General features: G+C 39.6%; 1 protein-coding gene across 3 annotated transcripts in view; it reads right to left on the bottom strand.

Moving 5' to 3' along the window:
• Positions 1–5,043: 5,043 nt before the first annotated feature.
• The window catches only part of INO80D (INO80 complex subunit D), a 100,179-nt gene continuing 85,652 nt past the window's right edge, over positions 5,044–19,570 (bottom strand). Inside the window, exons 11-12 of one of the 3 annotated variants that reach the window (XR_004028017.1) lie at positions 8,205–18,542; positions 5,044–5,056 (exon numbers count right to left, since the gene is read on the bottom strand). Coding sequence is in view for 2 of the 3 variants with exons in the window: in XM_030803946.1 (XP_030659806.1) it covers positions 17,377–18,542 (1,166 nt within the window). In the remaining variant the exon portion in view is untranslated. Of the gene's footprint in view, positions 5,057–6,756; positions 18,543–19,570 lie in introns of those variants that run through there. The other 2 variants (XM_030803946.1, XM_003253978.2) reach the window with 2 other exon arrangements.

Raw genomic sequence — 19,570 nt, forward strand, 5'->3', positions numbered from 1 at the left:
AAAAAGTTTGTATTTTTTAATTTTATCATTTTTTATTTATTTTTGAGACACAGTCTCACTCTGTCGCCCAGGCTGGAGTGCAGTGGCGCGATCTCGGCTCACTGCAACCTCTGCCTCCCAGGTTCAAGCGATTCTCTTGCCTCAGCCTCCCCAGTAGCTGGGTCTACAGCGGGACATGCACATCTTCTGATAAAGGACCATCTACTAATTCTTTATACTTAGTCATATTTTCTTTTCTTTTAGACATAGGGTCTTGCTATGTTTCCCATGTTGGCCTCAAACTCCTGGGCTCAAAGGGTCCTTCTGCTTCTGCCTCTGAGTAGCTGCGACTACAGGTGTGCACCACTGCACCCAGCTCTATATTTTCTTTTCTTTTTTTTTTTCTTGAGACAGAATTGCCCAGGCTGGAGTGGAATGGCACAATCTCGGCTCACTCCAACCTCTGCCTCCCGGGTTCAAGCGATTCTCCTGCCTCAGCCTCCTAAGTAGCTGGGATTACAGGCATGCACCACCACACCTGGCTAATTTTTTGGATGTAGTAGGGATGGGGTTTCACCATGTTGGTTAGAGTGGTCTCGAACTCCTGACCTGAGGTGATCCACCCGCCTCGGCCTCCCAAAGTGCTGGGATTACAGGCGTGAGCCACTGCGCCTGGCCTATATTTTATTAAGTAGTTTCTATCCCAAAGTATCTTCTTTAAGTCAGGATACCATGATATATTTTCTTCCATTAAATGATGCTTTGTAGTATGTAAGATAAAATATAGGAGAATTTTTTGAAGTTCCAAAGCAAAGGCAAATTTATATTTTTCTTTTTTCTTTTTTTTTTTTTTTGAGACGGAGTTTCGCTCTTGCCCAAGGTAGAGTGCAATGGCACGATCTCGGCTCACTGCAACCTCCGCCTCCCGGGTTCAAGTGATTCTCCTGCCTCAGCCTCCTGAGTAGCTGAGATTACAGGTGTGTACCACCACGTCTGGCTAGTTTTTGCATTTTTGTAGAGACAGGGTTTCACCGTGTTAGCCAGGATGGTCTCGATCTCCTGACCTCGTGATCCACCCACCTCAGCCTCCCAAAGAGCTGGGATTACAGGCATGAGCCACCATGCCCGGCCTTCTATTTTCGACTAACAGGATTCCCATAACTGAATGCATCCTAGAATATTTGGAAACTTGGTTGGGTAAGAGTAACCACATATGCTGGTTACCTGTATCCTCTTGTATTTAAAAAATCAGCAGCAGACATTCCTTATGATCAGAAATTTCTTCCCAAGCTCTCAGCCTATCTCCATCTTCCTCGTTTGCAGCTAACCTCTGTTCTCTTGTTCATTTCCCCAGGACACTTCCTTCTGGAATTAGCCTATGTTGTTTATCTTCAGTCTTTCCCTCTAGTTATAAAAGAAGCATAATTAAAATTTACCGAGTACTAGTATATGCCAAGGACTATTCGAAGTGTTTTACACAGGTTCTGTTGTGTAATCCTCTCAATGCAAAATGCATTTTACAGATGAGGAAACTGAAGAAGAGAGAGGATAAATGACCTGCCTGAGATCACACAGCTTGGAGTCAAAATTAGAACGTAGGAAGTCTGGCTCCCAAAGCCACAGCCTTAACCAACTGCTATACTGCTTCTCGCTAGACCCCCTCAGTCTCTTTGGAGTACTAACTTCATTCAGTAATATTTACTATGTGCTGATACTGGGAAGCAGGCTGTGCTAGGGACTGAGCTTTTTGGAATTAAGGAAGTAGATACTGGAGCATACCTTCCAGAAGGGGACATAAACAAGAAGTCATTACAATGAGCGTGAGGGGGAGGCAAGTGCACATGCTCAGGCCCTCACAACGCCAGGGTTGGGAAAGGGGCTGACTTTACCCCTCAGAGAGCGTCGGAGAGGAGAGCTAGCCTGATAGCACTGGAATACCAGCTCCGTAATTCGCTAGCTGGGAGACGCTGGAAACATTATTTAAGGTCTCTTTTTGGGCCTGTAAATAAAATAAAATAAAATAATAAATAGATAACAGCTGTTCCCCCAAATATGTTCTTAGATTTCTTCCTTGATCGTTTACAGCTGGCTTCAACATTCAATTCTATGCCCACAGCCTCGCCATCTGTACCTCCGGCTTGGGCCTCTCTTCTGAGTGCTAGCGGAAGGGGAGCTGGCCATCTCCCCCTGGCCAAACTGTGTGTACTCAGAACCCACTGGCCCTCTCCAAACTGTACAGTGTTCACAACCATGCTGCCCACTTCCATCACTGGCACCACCACTCTTCCAGAAACCCAGGGGTGAAACATCTTTGGCTCTCTCCTCTCCCCTGCCCCTTACATCTTATCACTCTGTTTCCAAGTTGTTTTGATTTCTCCTTTCCTTCCATTTTTACTTCCACAAGTAGGTGCGACTTATCTAGCCTAACTACTGCAGTAGCCCCCTCCCAAATCATCTCACTGCAGTCTTACCTCGATCGTGAGGAAAGATTAGATTTCCTGAGTCCCCGCTGATCATCACTCCCATTCCAGCCTTCCACACTCCTTATGCTTAGTCACCCATTAGCTTCTCTGCTCCTCACCCCTCTCCCTCACGTTAGACTCCAGAGAAGCTGAACTGCTCAGTGTCCTTAACACAAACCACGAGGTATCCCAACTGCTCATGCTGCTCGCTTCACCTGGAACACCTTCTCCATTTCTGAATGTCCAAACACCGCCCATCTGTGGATGCTCTGTTCAGATCACTCTACTCAGGGCGGGGCGCAGTGGCTCACGCCTGTAATCCCAGCACTTCGGAGGCTGAGGTGGGTGGATCACTTGACATCAGGAATTCGAAATCGCTCTCCTCTAGAAAATTTGCTCTATCCTTTGGTTGCAAATTATGTCTTCCTGACTTGAGCTTACACAGCATTTTATCATTCTACTAGGCAGTTGACAGTGTCTTTCCTGTTTGCACAGATGGTTATGCAACACTCTCCTACTAGGTGGCAAAATCCTTTGGGTGTAGAATCCAGTTGTGATTCATTCTCATGTGTCTCACTGTCCCTAACACAAACTGCCCAAAAATATAACTAAGTGTATAAAAATGAATGGAAGATCAGAAAGACAGAAAACTGGAAACATGGGAGAAACAGCAATAGCATATTACCATGAGGTTGACTGAAATTTCAGGGTGCTAAGTGATGAGCATCATCTTTCTATCACAGGGATTTGAAGTCGGAAAAATAACTGACTATAGTCACGTTAAAGAGGACTTTTCCAAGAAGACATTTCTGTGAAAGGAACAAAATAACATCACTGATATGGTCTGATGTGTCTCAAATTCATGTGCTGGAAACATAATCCCCAATGCAAGTGTTGAGAGGTGGGGCATTTTAGGAGATGTTTAGGTCATGAGGGCTGTGCCCTGATGAATGGATTAATGCCACTGTAAAAGAGTTTGATGAGGAAGTTTGTCCCTCTTTGCCCTTCTGCCCTCTGCCAGGTGAGAACACAGTATTACCCTCCTATGGAGGACACAGTGTCTCAGGAGCAGCCCTCACCAGATGCTGGTGCCTTGATCTTGGTCTTCCCAGCCTCTGTAACTGTGAGAAATAAATTTTGGTTCTTTATAAATTACTCAGTCTCTGGCATTGTAAAAGCAGCACAAAACAGGCTAAGAAAATCACCTTAATGTTTAGACCCACATATTGCTGGAAGGTACAATTTAATGCAAATAAGGTTTTTAAACAATACAGGCTTAAAAAAAAAAAAAAGAGAAACAGGTTTCACTTTGTTGCCCAGGATGGTCTTGAACTCCTGTGCTCAAGCAATTCTCCTGCCTCAGCCTCCCAAAGGTGCTGGGATTACAGGTGTGAGCCACCATGCCCAGCCAATACAGGCTTTTTAAAGAATTATTGTTAGGCCGGGCACAGTGGCTCACGCCTGTATTCCCAGCACTTTGGGAGGCCGTGGGCAGATCAACTGAGGTCATGAGTTTGAGACCAGCCTGGCCAACATGGCAAAACTCCATCTCTACTAAAAATACAAAAAAATTAGCTGGGCATGGTGGCGCATGCCTATAGTCCCAGCTACTCGGGAGGCTAAGGCAGGAGAATTGCTTGAACCCAGGAGGCGGAGGTTACAGTGAGCCGAGATCACGCCAACTGCACTGCACTCTAGCCTGGGCGACAGAGCAAGACTCTGTCTCAAAAAAAAAAAAAATTATTGTTACATCTTAATGAGGCAGAAGAAAGAACAAGGAGGTGGAGATATACTAAAGAAGGGGAATTAATAAAAATATATTATCTTCTAAACTCCAATTTTTGCTTCCACTCACAATCCACAGGATCCCAGCATTACCCCTTTAAAGATGTTGCCTCAACTCAAATATTACACTAACAGGCTTGTCTCCTAAGGCTACTATTTTTTTCTTAATCAATAACTTAGCCAGCACAATCTCAAAAGTTTGTGCAGAGACTTAGAAAGGAAGCAACCTTAAGTAGAAAAGAACAGAAGAGCTTAAAATCAGCTACCATATAACCGAAGAAACAGAACGATCCATTTCAAGTATTATCCTCCATACCTTGTCAATCTCCGATGTAGAGAAATGGAAAAAGTTCTGTTATTGTGGCCATTTTACTAGTGCTGTGGCTATCTGCTTCTAGCCTCAAAATGTTAACTTCTTTTAGAGAAACAAAGGACAATTTTAGAATGTACCTTAAACATGCCTGGGTTAGAGTCCAAGGAAAACAAGTTCAACTACTCCACAAAAAAAAAAATTGGCTAGGCATGGTGGCTCATGTTTGTAATCCCAGAAATCTGGGAGCCCAAGGCAGGCAGATCACTTGAACCTACTTGTTTGAGACCAGCCTGGGCAACACGGTGAAACTCCATCTCTACAAAAAAAAAAAAAAAATACAAAAACTAGCTGGGGGTGGTGGCACATGGCTATGGTCCCAGCTACTTGGGAGGCTGAGGGGGGAGGATCACCTGAGCCTGGGAGGCCGAAGCTGAAGTGAGCCAAGATGGCACCACTGCACTCGCCTAGTGACAGAGCGAGATCCTGTCTCCAAAAAAAAAATTTTTTTTAAGTGAAACTCTCTAAAGAACATGTGATCATAAGAATAGCTTGAGCCTGGGAGGTGGAGGTTGCAGTGAGCAGAGATCACACTATTGCACTCCCTCCTGGGCTACAGAATGAGACTCCGTCTCAAAAAAAAAAGGTTACTAATTTTTGAATGTGAATTTTTGCCTCTATGTGTACAACAAAACCATTTACACTAAAGCTTCCCTCAGCAACAAAAGATAGCATTAGAAAGTTGAAAAACAGTTCCAAGTAAATAGTTGTTAGTATCTGCATTAGGCTGTTCTTGCACTGCTACAAAGACATACCTGAAGCTAGGGGTGGCAGCTCACACCTATAATCCCAGCACTTTGGGAAGCTGAGGCAGGAGGATTGCTTGAGCCCAGGAGTTCAGGACCAACCTGGGCAACACAGGGAGACTCCGTCTCTACAAAAAATAAACAAAATTAGCCAGGTATGGTGGCATGGCTTGCAGTCCCAGCTACTCAGGAGGCTGAGATGGGAGGATTGCTTGAGCCCAAGAGATGGAGGCTGCAGTAAGCCATGATGATGCTATTGCATTCCAGCCTGGGCAAGAGAGTGAGACCAGAAGGTGGAAGGTAAAGGGGGAGCAGGCACATCACATGACAGGAGCAAGAGCAAAAGAGGGGTGGACGGGGGGTGTGTGGTGGGGGAGGTGGTTGGGTGTGCCACACACTCTTAAACAATCAGATCTCATGAAAACTCAACTATCGTTAGGACAGCACCAAGACATGAGGGATCTGTCCCCATGACACAAACACCTCCCACCAGGTCTCACCTCCTACATTGTGGATTACATTTCAACTTGAGATTTGGGCGAAAATATTCAAACTATATCAACGCCTTAAAGAACAAAAGTGTCCCAGCACTTTGGGAGGCCAAGGTGTGAGGACTGCTTGAGCCCAACAGTTCAAGACCAGTCTGGGCAACATGGTGAGACCCCATCTCTACAAAAAAATAGAAAATTAAGGGCTGGGCATGGTGGCTTATGCCTATAATACCTACACTTTGGGAGGCTGAGGCAGGAGGAACGCTTGAGCCCAGGAGTTCAAGACCAGCCTGGGCAACATAGCAAGACCCTATCTCTAAAAAACAAATAATTAAAAAAAAAAATCCAGGCAGAGTGGCACGTGCCTGTGGTCCCAGCTACTTAGGAGGCTGAGGTGGGAGGATAGCTCAAGCCAGGGAGGTTGAGGCTGTAGTGAGCCGTGATTGCACCACTGCAGTCCAGCCTGGGCAACAGAACAAGATGCTGTTTCAAAAAAAAAAAAAAAACAACTTTCTTCGAGTTTTGTATTGTTTTTTAATTTTGGCTATAAAACATGAAGTTGTTCTTATATTTGTGAAACTATGAAAATGAAGACAGAAGAGGCTTCTGATTTAAAGAAATAGAAACTGGCTTGTAAGACTTCCATTATAGCATATAACAATTTCAAATGCAAATTCTGATTGAACTTCAAGGCTGGATACCATATCAAAAATCACTTTGGATAGAATTTGATCCACAGCTATTACAAATATTAATTATTGTTAGTTCAACCATAAAAATCATGAACATATCTGCCTAGAGTTATTGGTGAAACACAAGATATTAAAAAATACTGTATTCAAATAAAGGCAGAAAAATACTTACCCTGGATTAGCAGCTTCCATCAATATCCCAGTAAAAAAAAATTAAACTAAAAACAAGGCTACTTCACAGCAAGATTTATTAATACATCCAAAAGAAAGAAAGAAAAATGATTTTGTCACACTATATACAGATAATACATACAGTGTTTCATACACATATTACATCAGTTTTTACACAAGAAAAATATACGTAAAAATGTAAACTTTTGTATACAAAAACCCTTAAACAAATTAAACAAGGACCAGATAACAAAAGGAGACCAATTCATTATTATTTCATCAAATTTTTAAAACAGTAATACAGTACATTCATTGAGATATATATGGAAAATGTGAGCCATCTCTTCTTGTTTAAAGGGAAATTACAAACCAAAAGTCAGTCGCCTCCCAAAACGTGGTCTCCCCCAGCAATGCCGCACCCAATGCCACAAGTATGCCTCTCCATCAGAACTGGGGGCTCTTACCAAAACCTGCCCATCTCCTCATCTTGCTCCCACAGTCTGTGCAGAAACAAGTGGCTCCTAACTTTTGTGCATATAATTAAACTCGCAGCCACTATGAACACAAATAAAGAGGAGAGATTCTCAGTTTGTAAGTTCCCTTTAAGCGGCTTTTATATTTTTGTATTTATTTTTAATGCATGGCCTGTTAAACATACTTGTGTGCCAAGGTGAATGAGAACACTGAAAAAGAAGGGCTTTGAGAACCGCTAGTCCTTGCTACCGTGCAGTTTCTTTGTTAGAAGAGATTTTAAAACTGTCCAACCTGTCTCATTTGCTGGTTTCAAATAAGCTACCTCACCTTTGATTTCCCACTGCAACTTGGTTTCAACTTACACTTCAGTACTCTAGTTGTTAGTACCATACAATTGCCAAGAGGCTTTTTGTTAAAGGCTACTTCTGATATCAGGTTCCAGCTAAGCTACTCAGTAAAACGGCTCAAACCCCAGCCTCTCTATTTTAGTCTTCAGGAGTACTCTTACTTCACTGTTTTTTGTAACATCTTACAATTTAGGATTGTCCATCTACCTTCCTCTCTCTGCAAGTTCTTGAGATGTAATCTGCTGCCAATTCTTCACAAAATAAAATAGTATTTAATAGTTCTTCCTTAATAGTCTTGCATTCAGTGTGTCAAATTGATGTACTAATGAAAAATACCTGAAACTGTGGGGAATAAGAATTAAATCTATTTCAAGCACATGCAACTTGGAACTTGCAAAAAAAAAAAAAAAAAAAAAAAAAAAAGAAAGAAAGAAAAAAGAGTCTGGGAGGGCCCTTAACTAAAATGTGCTTAAGACAGCTTCACGAGAGAGCTGCCTTCTTTCAAATTTGAATTTTGAACAAGGCAAAATAACAATTAGGTGATATATTTCCCTGCAGCATGAGAGTGGTTAACTTCCCCCAGGCAAAATGATCTCAATAATCATTATTTATTAATGAAAGGAGGAGGCAAATTGGTGAATTAAGTTGATCTAGGAGATGGTGGCTGACATACACTAATGGAAATACTAGGATTGCAACGGTCTGGTCTGTGGAACATCTCCACTTCAGAGAGAGGAAAAATGCACAAAGCTCCTCAAGTGAATCTCCAGCTCTTTCTTACTCTCATGGGACAGATGGCATTTTTAAAATGACAGTCTCCCTTTCAGTTAAGAAAAACACAACAATAGAAGGAAAAGGAAGATAAATAAATAGTGTGTGGATGTCTTTAGATGAGACTTTAAATGTTCTTTAAATAACTTTTGATAATGTATTTTAAATCATTACATACAACTGCCACTGCAGTGACAATATTCCAGTAGGGGCAGCATTTTGCTAAATGTAAAAGATTGCCATTTAAAACTCATACATATACATGTGTATATACAGTTATATCAACACTATTTATATACATATATATCTAGAGAGCAATATTTCATTGCCTTTGAATATCTATATATCTACTCCCACAATATATACTAGAGACATACTGTGTGAGTACATACGAAAGCATATGTACACATGCTCTGACATGTATATATACACTTTTGTCTGTGTGTGCATAAGAGCTTTAAAGGCACAATATATAGGGATGCAAGTTTTCTAGAGAGCTGCAGCAAATACAGAATGTCACAAACTGAGAAAAGTCAAAAGAAAATATAGCAGAATTCATCACACAGGAATTCATCAAAGCAGTTTCATCATGAGAAAAATGAGTTAGTTACAGAATTCAAGAGGCTTACATGTGACCTTGTATGCTTTCCATTAAAATGTAAATGGTGAAGTTATGATTAAACTACAAAGCAAATAAAAATATGTAAATGACAAATTAATGACAGTAAGTGTGGAAATAAACCTAACACTAATATCAATCATAAAATCATAATTATGTTCTTTTGTAATTTAAGTAAAATGTCCCCAAATTATTGAGGTAAAACTTTCAAATTTGTTTTATTTGAAGGTTGGCTTTCTGTTTGTTTTTGAGACAAAGATGAATGCCCAAGTCTCAAAATTCCTATTGATAATATTACCAAAACTTGTATCTTCTGGGAAAATTTCAGAGACAAAGATCTTTAAAAGAAATAACAGAGAAGTTGATGAAATATGCTTAAGCCAAATGCTTCTGGCTACAAGAGACAGAACTAAGGGGAAAAAAACCACAATGATGTGTGAATTTTTTTTTTTTTTAAGTGATGAGAGACTGACCAGTAGAAGGTGGTGAAGATGAAGAATAGTGGAACTGGCAAGTAAGAACTGTTCAGACAAGCATTCATTGTGTAATATCCATAAACAAGACTATAATCCAAAGGACTTCCACTTTAGTATGTTCTGATGATGTACTCTAGACTGTCACCTCCTCTGGCTTACAGAATAATCCAGAACTTTCCATAGACATTAATCTTGCTTAACAAAGGCTGTTTACCTATTATACACACACATTTTTAAGGGAAATATATGTATATAGCTTTATCTATACACACACATATACATACGTGTATATATAGATTTATACAAATGTATAAATAAACATAATATTTTTCAATCTTTCCATTGACAAGGCAAGTTCACATTCAGCAAAGTGCCACCACATCCCATATACACATCTCTGTACAGATATACACATAAGGGTCTGTTTTCACCCTTCAACCGGGAGAATTTTTTCTAGCAAATCCCATTAACCAGCAACTGAAGGGAGAAATGGCACCAGTACAAACTCCCTTCTTTCATTTGCATGCATATGTACAAGAAATATGCAGATTTAAAAAAAAATCCCAACACAAGAGTGAATGAAACCAGGAGATGCTGCAAAAATACAACTGTAGAAAAGAACAGCATATAGAGCTTTCCTAGGTCTTCACTATATCTAAGATGAAGTAAATGATGCTCAAGAGACAACTACAAATTCAGGTATATTATCAGAAGTTGCTTTGACATATTTCAAAGTACATGATTTTTTAAGTATTAAAAATAAATGTCATTGGAACATTTAATAACAACTCTAATTTTGACTATTTCAGACCACCAGATACTCCAGTAATAAATGTATAGCAAAATAACAACTTAAAACTCAAAATAAAGGGATGTATTTTTTTAATTCCATATGAATCGGGGTAGCACAATTTTTCCTATAGCTAAAATATGGGGATGGGAGCACTCTTAAGTTAATAAATAACAGCAGAACTAAGCAAAAGTTTTTTGAAAAATTTTGGAAATAAATGAAATCACCCCAGCTTTGAAATATGCACGGTGAAATGATCCCACCAACTCCTTAAACAAAGCAGCCCCTTCCAAAAATTCTTTATGAAAGGCCTATACTTTTTCTTAACTTCACCAAGAAAAGATGATCAACAATATTTTCTTACTCGAATATAAAGAAATCTATAATTAACATAAAAAAGGTTCAATAGATCTCTGGTCCCATCACCACAACACAGCTCATGTCTGGGGCTGTCTGTCTCTCTCTCTTATTTTTATGCTCGAAAGTGAGAGGCTGATCTTAGAACCTCCTGTTTCTCATGTCATTTTATGAACATAGCATAATATAAGTTAATCCAAAGGTTAACATAAAATGCACATGATATCAGAGCTAGCCTTTTAACATAAGATAACATAATGATTAATTTGGTGTATTTATACAACAGAGACAATGAGAAAGTAACTCCAATACCCTCAACTAAATAAATCATGTTTCTACAATACATTCGGTTACCTTTATCTATTTTTATATAAGCACACATTCATATCTCTCACACACGTGCCCCCAATGTATATTTTTGCATGTGTGTAAAAAATACAGACATATACATGCACACGAGTAATTTAATTCTATTTTAAAGTCACAGTGGGAATTCCTTAGTGAGGAGGGATAAAAAGTTCCTGAATAAGACACTGAGAACATCTAGACTTATTATTTTCTCTATTTTACTTCCCAACTTACAGAATAAACTGTAAATTAAAGAATAAATCCATAGGAAATAAAAGAGGTCTTACAAACTTAGTTTACAAATTCCAGCTACAGTAGTTGGAGTTTTACTTGATCTATGTATTTCTATGTACCCTGTAACTAAGCTTCTAGCCATCTTAAGTGTAAACCACAGATCATTTACTAAAGAACATGATTCTCAACAGTTCTAGGAACAGTTATAAATGGTCTAAAGGTGTTCTATATTTTGAGGCCCCAGGATATCCTTTTATTTTATATATCTGCAAGGTAGCAAAGGATAGCTATACACCTTGACACGGCAGAGATCCAGTGTAAAAAGGTGCTTCACTAGTTTGTTTTGTCAAAAAAAAAAAAAAAAAGCTCATATATATTTAGCTATTAAACACATAGGCAACATAATTCATTACACTCAATACAGCTTTAGTATAAAACTTATAATTTATGAGGTGATGTTAATAGCATAAATTAATATACCTTTTCTCTTAAAATCTACAATAAGTATTCTGAAAGCTCATTGGGGAAGGAAATTTTTAAATAAAATTTTAAAGCTGTGCGTGATGGGAAAGGATTCTGTATTCTGAAGCTGAGATGAGAGCCTGGAGGAGAAAGGAAAAAGTCCTATGCAAGACACTGTGGGCTACAAAACCAAATGTTTCCTCTTTCTTCCGCTCTCTTCAATGATGAGTCACCTTTAGTTTCTTTTAAAACTATTTTCTTATTTTAAAAACTGCCCTAATTTCCACAAGGAATCCCTGAGACATACTCAATACTATACAGTGAAAAGAACTATCACTGTTGAGAGGAACAGATTCAACCCTTCCAAACAGATGAAGACAATGTCAACAAGTGTCAGACTTCCCATCATTTCAGCACTAATCCACTGGAGCCAACTGTACCTTAATGATGCAGGTTGGAGTCATTTTAGGGCAAATCAGTCTATTCCCCCAAGTAAAACCAATGGTGTGGCATTTAGCTGCACTGGAGCCTTCTGCACTGCGTGTTGAAAATTTTTCCAAGGGGAACTTTGGGTGCATATAGAGCTTACTTCAGTGGTCCCCAGCTTAAAAAACAAACAAACAAAAACAAACAAACGAAGAAAAAAGAAACAAGTGAAAGAAGAGGATTCTATGACTCTTCGGCCGGGATGGGTACAGATCATGTGTGCATGTGCATTCTTCACGACTGTGGTGGGCAGAGGCAAGAAGGCGAAAGAGAAGATGGAAAGCTGTGCTGCCCTATGGAGCTCACTGAGAGTTAGATAGATTTTTCTCTTATATGAGTATTGTTCTAAACTTTAGATCACTAAAAACTGCTGTTCAAAGTAGCCAAATATCCCCAGTATTGGGGAACATAGGGTTAAAAAAATGTCAAACCCAATTTGCTTGCTCTCTCTCTGAAACGTCACATTTCCTCTTATTAGCTCTGTATCACAGTGCAGAGAAAAACTAACAAAAAAATAAGGGCTGAAGTGAAAACAGAATATGCTATTTAGAAATAAGGCTCCCTAAATTTGACCTACAACTGCAGCATTAATGACACTGTTTATTAGAAGAGACATAACTATTCATTTATGTTTTATGTTTTCTTTCCTAATTCATTAGTCAGGGAAAAATGCTTAACAGATATCAAAACATGTCCTTCACTGGTATTTTATTACAAATTATTGGAAAGGTAGTATTTAAAATGTTACTTTAATCTACTAAACATGATTCTGGTTTCCTCCAGAATATAGGAAAATTTATAAAGATGTTAAGACATTATTAAACTCTTTAACTTTTCTACAGAATACCAGTGAAGATTCAGTTAATGTATTGGGAGGGGGGAAACATCTGTGTTCTTTCATATATATATATAAAACTCTCCACCCCCGAGAAATATATTTTTTGTCAGGAAAAAAATCCTTGGAACAATGTAAATACTGGTAATAAAAGAGATACAAATGAGGATTGTTCAGTATGACTAAATTTTCTTTCAAGGAATCCTCTAAATTGCCTCATTAAACTGGAGAGTTCTGTTGACCATTTAGAAGATCATAATATTAGATTTCTATATATACCAGATTACGAACAGAATTTTAAAAGAAGTCTGAAAAGAAAGATGAAGAAACTGAAAACTAATTTTTAATGAATTTCAAACCTCTTAATAAGTTTAGTGTTAATATACTCATCTTTTTGCAATACCAACACATAGCGACCTTCTGAACTAACCTGGAGGAGAGGAGATTGCCTTACACGTGCACTGCTGACTGAGGATGCCCACTGACCATCACCAGCACCCCTAGGATGCCAAGGCACGGCAAAGACGGTGGGCAAGCATCAGCGGACAGACCACACGGCATTTACTAGATATGCTCAAATTCTAATCCCACTTTATAAAAACAGAATGGTATAGGTCAACAGAAAGGTCAATTCTTTCATGCAAGAAGAAAACTGTATGGACAGGGTGCCTCTGTGCATCCCAAACATGGTTTCCTTCCTAATCAAAGAGCTGTCTTTGCCACTGTGGACTGTGATCACAGATTGAGAACAATCTCTGATAAGGAAGAGCTTTAGTGTCAGTCACAGAAAATGATGATTCTTAACTTTCAGGTGAGAGATTGGGCTTATTTAAAAATAAATCTTATAAATAATTATTTGGCAAAGATAAAGTATCAGCTTTCTTTAGCCTTAAGCCACTAAAGACAGTAACACCAATTTTAAGGAAAAAAAATAATAACCTCACTTTCCAACTTGCTCCCCATGCCTACTATTTGTTTCTGATTAAATTATAGTCTTCTCATAGAGGGACACTAGACACACCACACTGCCTGCCAACATGAAATTGCTCAGGAAGTCATTTATAAAGCAGTTATATCACACGTGGTAGGTCACCAGAGAAAATAATCCTTTCCTGTCTAAGCTATGTGATGATAATTAGAAAATTTTTCCATTGCATAGTCTGTCACTTGGTGGGTTAAGTATAATTGCTACTTACTATTATGAGTTGTTTACTAGCTACATAACCTACCCAGATGTGCAAATTGCTAAGCCATTTTTACAGAAGAAAAAACAATGTCTTAAGTACTTTAATTAAAATAATATTAATAATTATGTAGAGAGAGTAAAGGAGAAAAAGCCCATCTTTTCTTCAGATGCTACTGATCACAGCCAGTGAATATCACACATTAGAATGGAATTCAGATTCTCAGAGCACAGAATGTATCTATTAACTGCAGTAACTTTGTAAATTAAATCACAGTAACACAATCTAACTGGCCTTTATAAATAGTCCCAAAGAACTGCAGAAACAGAGTGAAACTTCTTTGCCACTATTTCTCCTGGGTTCAACACTAGAGTAAAAGCTGGTTTCTACCTATTCAGGACCTTATATAAGATTTGTTTTTGATTCCAGTATTGCCTTGTGATAGCATAAGTGCTATTTTAAAAGATACTCATTTTCATATTCCTGGAGTAAAAGACACTTCATTCCTTTCTATACATATTAATAGCAAAGTTACTACTAATAGACAAGAATGGCTCTATTAAGTAAAAGAAAAACACAGATCTCTCTGGGCTTATAGATGTTCTCCTCTCTTCCAAAAAGGGACTCATAAGAAACAGCAAGGGCAAAGCAAATTGCAAACTTTGATATCTGTTTTGAACTAGATAAAATAGAGGAAAAGTCTGTTGTTGATAATTCCTCAACCACTTTCCTCAGCTTTCATCATGGGCATCCAAACGAAAATGTATTTACTCAAAGTTTTTGGTGTGAAGCTGTAACTAGCAACATTCCTGATAATTTCATGCCTCCTTACTAGAAAGCAGAGAAGGGCTTTTAAATGCACATAAAACAGAAAATTGCAAACAATAAAATGTGCAACTTACTGCAAACTCAGCTTTGTATCATAACTAAAGAAATTTCAAGCAGCTAACATGAGGGACAAATAGACAGAAAAAGTTCAAATCGACTACCCACGACTTTCCCTTCCTTGTCAAAGGGCTGATGAGGAAGTCAATGTACTGCTCTGCGACAACCTTTAAATACACAATGGAGACTAAACCGAACTGCTGGGAATGGACAGTTATCTAGTGATGCTTATGATGGTTGTGAAAATAGTTTAACAAACTAAATGACATTTTTGAGCAGAGGTAACTACTCGTGACCACTTCATTACAGTACATTAAAATAAAAAAGCTTACTAATATAGATTCACAGGTGAGAAATATTCAAATTATCTGTTCTCACCATTCAGAATAGAAATTTATGGTGATACCAAATATAATTTTGCTTTATGACATAAGTTATAATTTAGAAATTTTGCACTCTGCAAAAAAGGCAAAGCTATTAAAAATAAATCTTCCAATCAATTACCATGATTTTAAAAAAACTAAATATATTACAAACATATTTTTGGCCCACAAAAAGAAACATCAATAAATACAAAATAGGGCATATAATGATTTCATACAGTCATGTGACATTTCCCCTCCATAACCTCAGGCACGTGGTATCTGCATAATGCCTGCTGATCACCATCATTCCTTTAAAAAGCAGAGAAAGAAAAGCTTTCAAAAGAAGGGACTGGTTAGAACTAGCATGGCATAAAGAGATTACATACAGGAAGTAGGAAAATACATCCAATCGTTACCTATTAGAAAGGAATTAAGATCAAATATTCCCTGACAAATGAATTACTGAACCACATCAATAGGTATGTTCTCTCTACTTAACTTTTAAAATATATATATGTGAATTAGACTAGACTCAGGTATAAATAGCCAATGGTATCTCAAGGGACAGTGAAACTACTCGGCAAAAGCAGAGTAGAGATGCCTTTAAAATCTAGTTCCACCCTTCTCTGGGGGAAAAAAAAAGATAGGCAAGAAACCTCACAAATTCATTTCATAGTCACGAACTTCCTAAACTACCCCATATGATTTTTAATCCCTAAAATCCTGGTATTTTAAAAACATTTCCCAAAACTATTTTCAAATTTACTTAAACCCAAGTACTTAAATTATTTTAAAAGGACCAAAGGGCGAATAAAATTTATATCTAATTTCCATATTCTGCTTTGAAAGAAACTTTAAAATGTGTATCCTTCAGATATTACACATCACTTCACAACTGGTACACTGATTCTACAAGTGTCTTCAACATTTTACAAATCTTACCAAAGAATCACTACTGTAAACATGAAAAATTCAAAAGCAAAAGATGGATCAAGGAGTTCACAGATCCCATCTTTTCAAATCTATCTGACCTATCCTGCTTTTTCACATCAAAATATTTTCTTTAATTACATCTTGCAAATGTATTCCATGAGAGAGGGATTTAGAAACAAACATATGTCTGAAAAGACAAAGTGACCATCAGGCCCCAGAACCCTGGCAGCGTGCAGTCATCCCAGGCAAGCTTTTCAGGACATCCCTGCCTCACTGACGGGAATCCAAGCTTTCTATGTTCTGTTTCTTCTTGGGCTAACTTTTAGCAGAAAAAGGTTGTGCTACTCACACGACCAACCCACCACCCTCCCTATTCAGGAAACTTGAGGAAAAGAAGGACCAACCTTATTAGGATTGTGAGATGTAGGAGAGGAGAAAAGTAAGAGTCTTATACTCACTGGGGCGGGGGGAACAAACAAAAAAAAACCAAACTAATGGGACAGCTGCTTCCTGCACTGCACAAAAACACACGCGTGGGCACACGCATACTCACAGGCAGTCAAAAGACACATTTTTTTTCTTTTAGTTAAACATGATCACAATTACGAATGGAATCCTGGCCTCACTGTGGTGTTTAGCAGTTGGTGCTAGGTCAGAGTCTTGACCTGCCACACACCATTTGCTGTCTCTTTTACAGGAACTCAATTAACAAGATCATTCTATCTAGAACCACCTATGTAAAAACCTGGCAATAGAATGGAAAGCATTGATCTGAATACTAGGAAATAGTAAAGGGCACTGGTATTCTGAGGTATCTTCCACTTCTAGGACTTGCTGCTAAAAGTCAATCCTATCCAGTCACTGTGCTGAACCACTAAGGAAACCACTGGGGCGGAGTGGGCCTGCCAGGAGGGAATGAGCACCAGTGCTAAGGAGCACATGTGAACACTGTAGCGAGGTCCACTGCAGGGCCACTCATTGAACTGGGAAGGGGGGGGTGCCCCTCTGATCCCTATCTGTTATATCTTCTTTAGGAAAAGGGGAGAGGGGTGCTAAAGAGAAAACAAAGATAGAAAACACTGGGTTCCCCACCTGCCTGCAAACACAGACACCCTCAGTTAGGGGAGGGAAAGGGAGAAGATGCATTATTGGTACTTGTAGCTGTGGCACCTGTTACTGTGAAGCCTGTAGGAGGGGCTATAGAGCTGTGGCTGGGCTGCAGGTCCTTAGGAATGCCACTGTGAGAACTCAGCTGGTGGCCAAAGGCTGCGCTGAACTGAGGGAGTTGCTGCTTGGGAGAGGTGGAGGCCATTAGTTCAGCAGAAGGCCCCATGCCACTGAAGCTGGTCTGTGGTAACCCCGGAAGCACACTGGAGCTGCTGGGGGTCACGGTGGCGAAGGCAGGCTGTGTGGTCTCTGAGTTCGAAGTGGTGGGTGGCGTGGATAGGGAAGTGGAAAGAAGATGACCATCTGCGCCGAGAAGGTTGCTAAATGGAGAGGGGTCTCCAAGGTTGACGGGGAGATTGCCCCAGTGAGTTCTGGGGTTTACCACGCCTCCAAGTGGCACCTCAAGTTGGGTTGGGAGCAAGTGCTGCGCCATGATGGGCATCTCTGCTGAAAAGGTAGCTGCCATATTATCACCAGAGTACGATGTTGTGTGGGGAGAGGTGATATGGTCACTGTAGGGAGACGGCACATGCTCACTATCATAATGGCTTCCATGGGGTGAGGAGTGTGAGTGATCACTGCTGTATTGCTGTCGTGAGGTGATTAGGTCATCTGCCTTGCTCAGCAGCTGGGCAGGATGTGGCCTCTGGGAGGCATGGCTGCCGTCATGAAGTCCATGAAACTGTCCTGGGAAGGCTCTCTCCCCAAGTGCACTCTGGCTGATCAGAGTGGCAGAAGTAAGGCCAACGTTGGCTGGGGCAGAGAACTGCCCCTGGATCTGCCCTGCCAGGGGTGTAGGTGGGTTTGACAAGGTAGCAGAACGGAGCAGGTTCTCATCCAGCTCTAGACTAGAAAAATTATCATGTACTATACGCCCATTCAATAGCTCCCCTAGGTCTGTGTTCACCTCTCGGCTCAAGGATTGTATTCCTGAAGCTCCAGTACCTGTGGAGAACACCCCTATTCCTCTATCTGACAACTCCTGGACTGGCACACCATCTGACTGGGCAAGGACCCCAATGGTACTCAGGCACTCGAGAGAAGTTACAGCCTGCAAGGCCCGTTCAAGCTCCTCAGCCTCTTCGGTAGTTGGGAGGAGGTCTCCATTCTTCCCTGAGTCAACAAAAGCCATCAACAATCAGTAGAGCTTTTACCAGTTCCACATCACAAAAATCATACATTTGAATTATTTTAAACAATATTCTATTTAAAAAGAGTCCCTCTTGAAAAGAAAAGTTTCCAAGATTTTGATTGGAGGGAAAAAGTGAAATAATGGTCTGCAGGACAGGGTCTGAAACGTCAGCTATCTAGGAATTTGAATCACCATCTTCAGTTGATTTACTGAAAACCATCTCAAAAACCATCTTATCAAAGTATTAACTTCTTAGGAATTCTAAGGATTACAAATTTAAAACTCATGGTGACTATGTGATTACACGTGTTTTTAACCTAAAATTATACTATCATCATTAACATAGAAAACATATATCAACTTGGATTTGAGATAAAAGGCTGTGTAGAACAGGTCCACCTTGCCTGTTCTACTCCTGACTCTCCCAGCTGGAGGGCAGCTGTGGAAGGTTAAAACACAGAAATTCATACATCTATTTTAGCACAACACTAAGCTCTCAGTTCATTTCATGGGTTATCTTTCAAAATGCTTTTGGTTTACTCTCTAATCCTTTCCCCTCATTCTTTTCGCATTTCTTACTAATTTTCATAAAATGGAAGCCCATGGACCTACTTTGATTTCATTTCTAATATTTAAAAAATCTATTGTTAGGAACTTGATTAATCACCATGGAAATATTTGATTTTTAATGGCGAAAGAAACATTCTAAAAGTATAAAAGATTTCCCCTGAAAGCATGGGGGAATTGGCAGGATTAAGCAAACTTCGTTTTGGAAAAGTGCACTTCAGTTGAAGTACAGGGTGGGGTATAAAACTAGGGCAAGTTCTAAAAGACTTCAGAACTCATGTTTGGCTGGGCACGGTGGCTGGCGCCTGTAATCCCAGCACTTTGAGAAGCCAAGGCAGGTGTATCACCTGAGGTCAAGGGTTTGAGAACAGCCTGACCAACATGGTGAAACCCTGCCTCTACTAAAAATATAAAAATTAGCTGGGCATGGTGGCAGACACCT

This window comes from Nomascus leucogenys, chromosome 22a, assembly GCF_006542625.1.
Source record: "Nomascus leucogenys isolate Asia chromosome 22a, Asia_NLE_v1, whole genome shotgun sequence".
Taxonomy (NCBI): Eukaryota; Metazoa; Chordata; class Mammalia; order Primates; family Hylobatidae; genus Nomascus; species Nomascus leucogenys.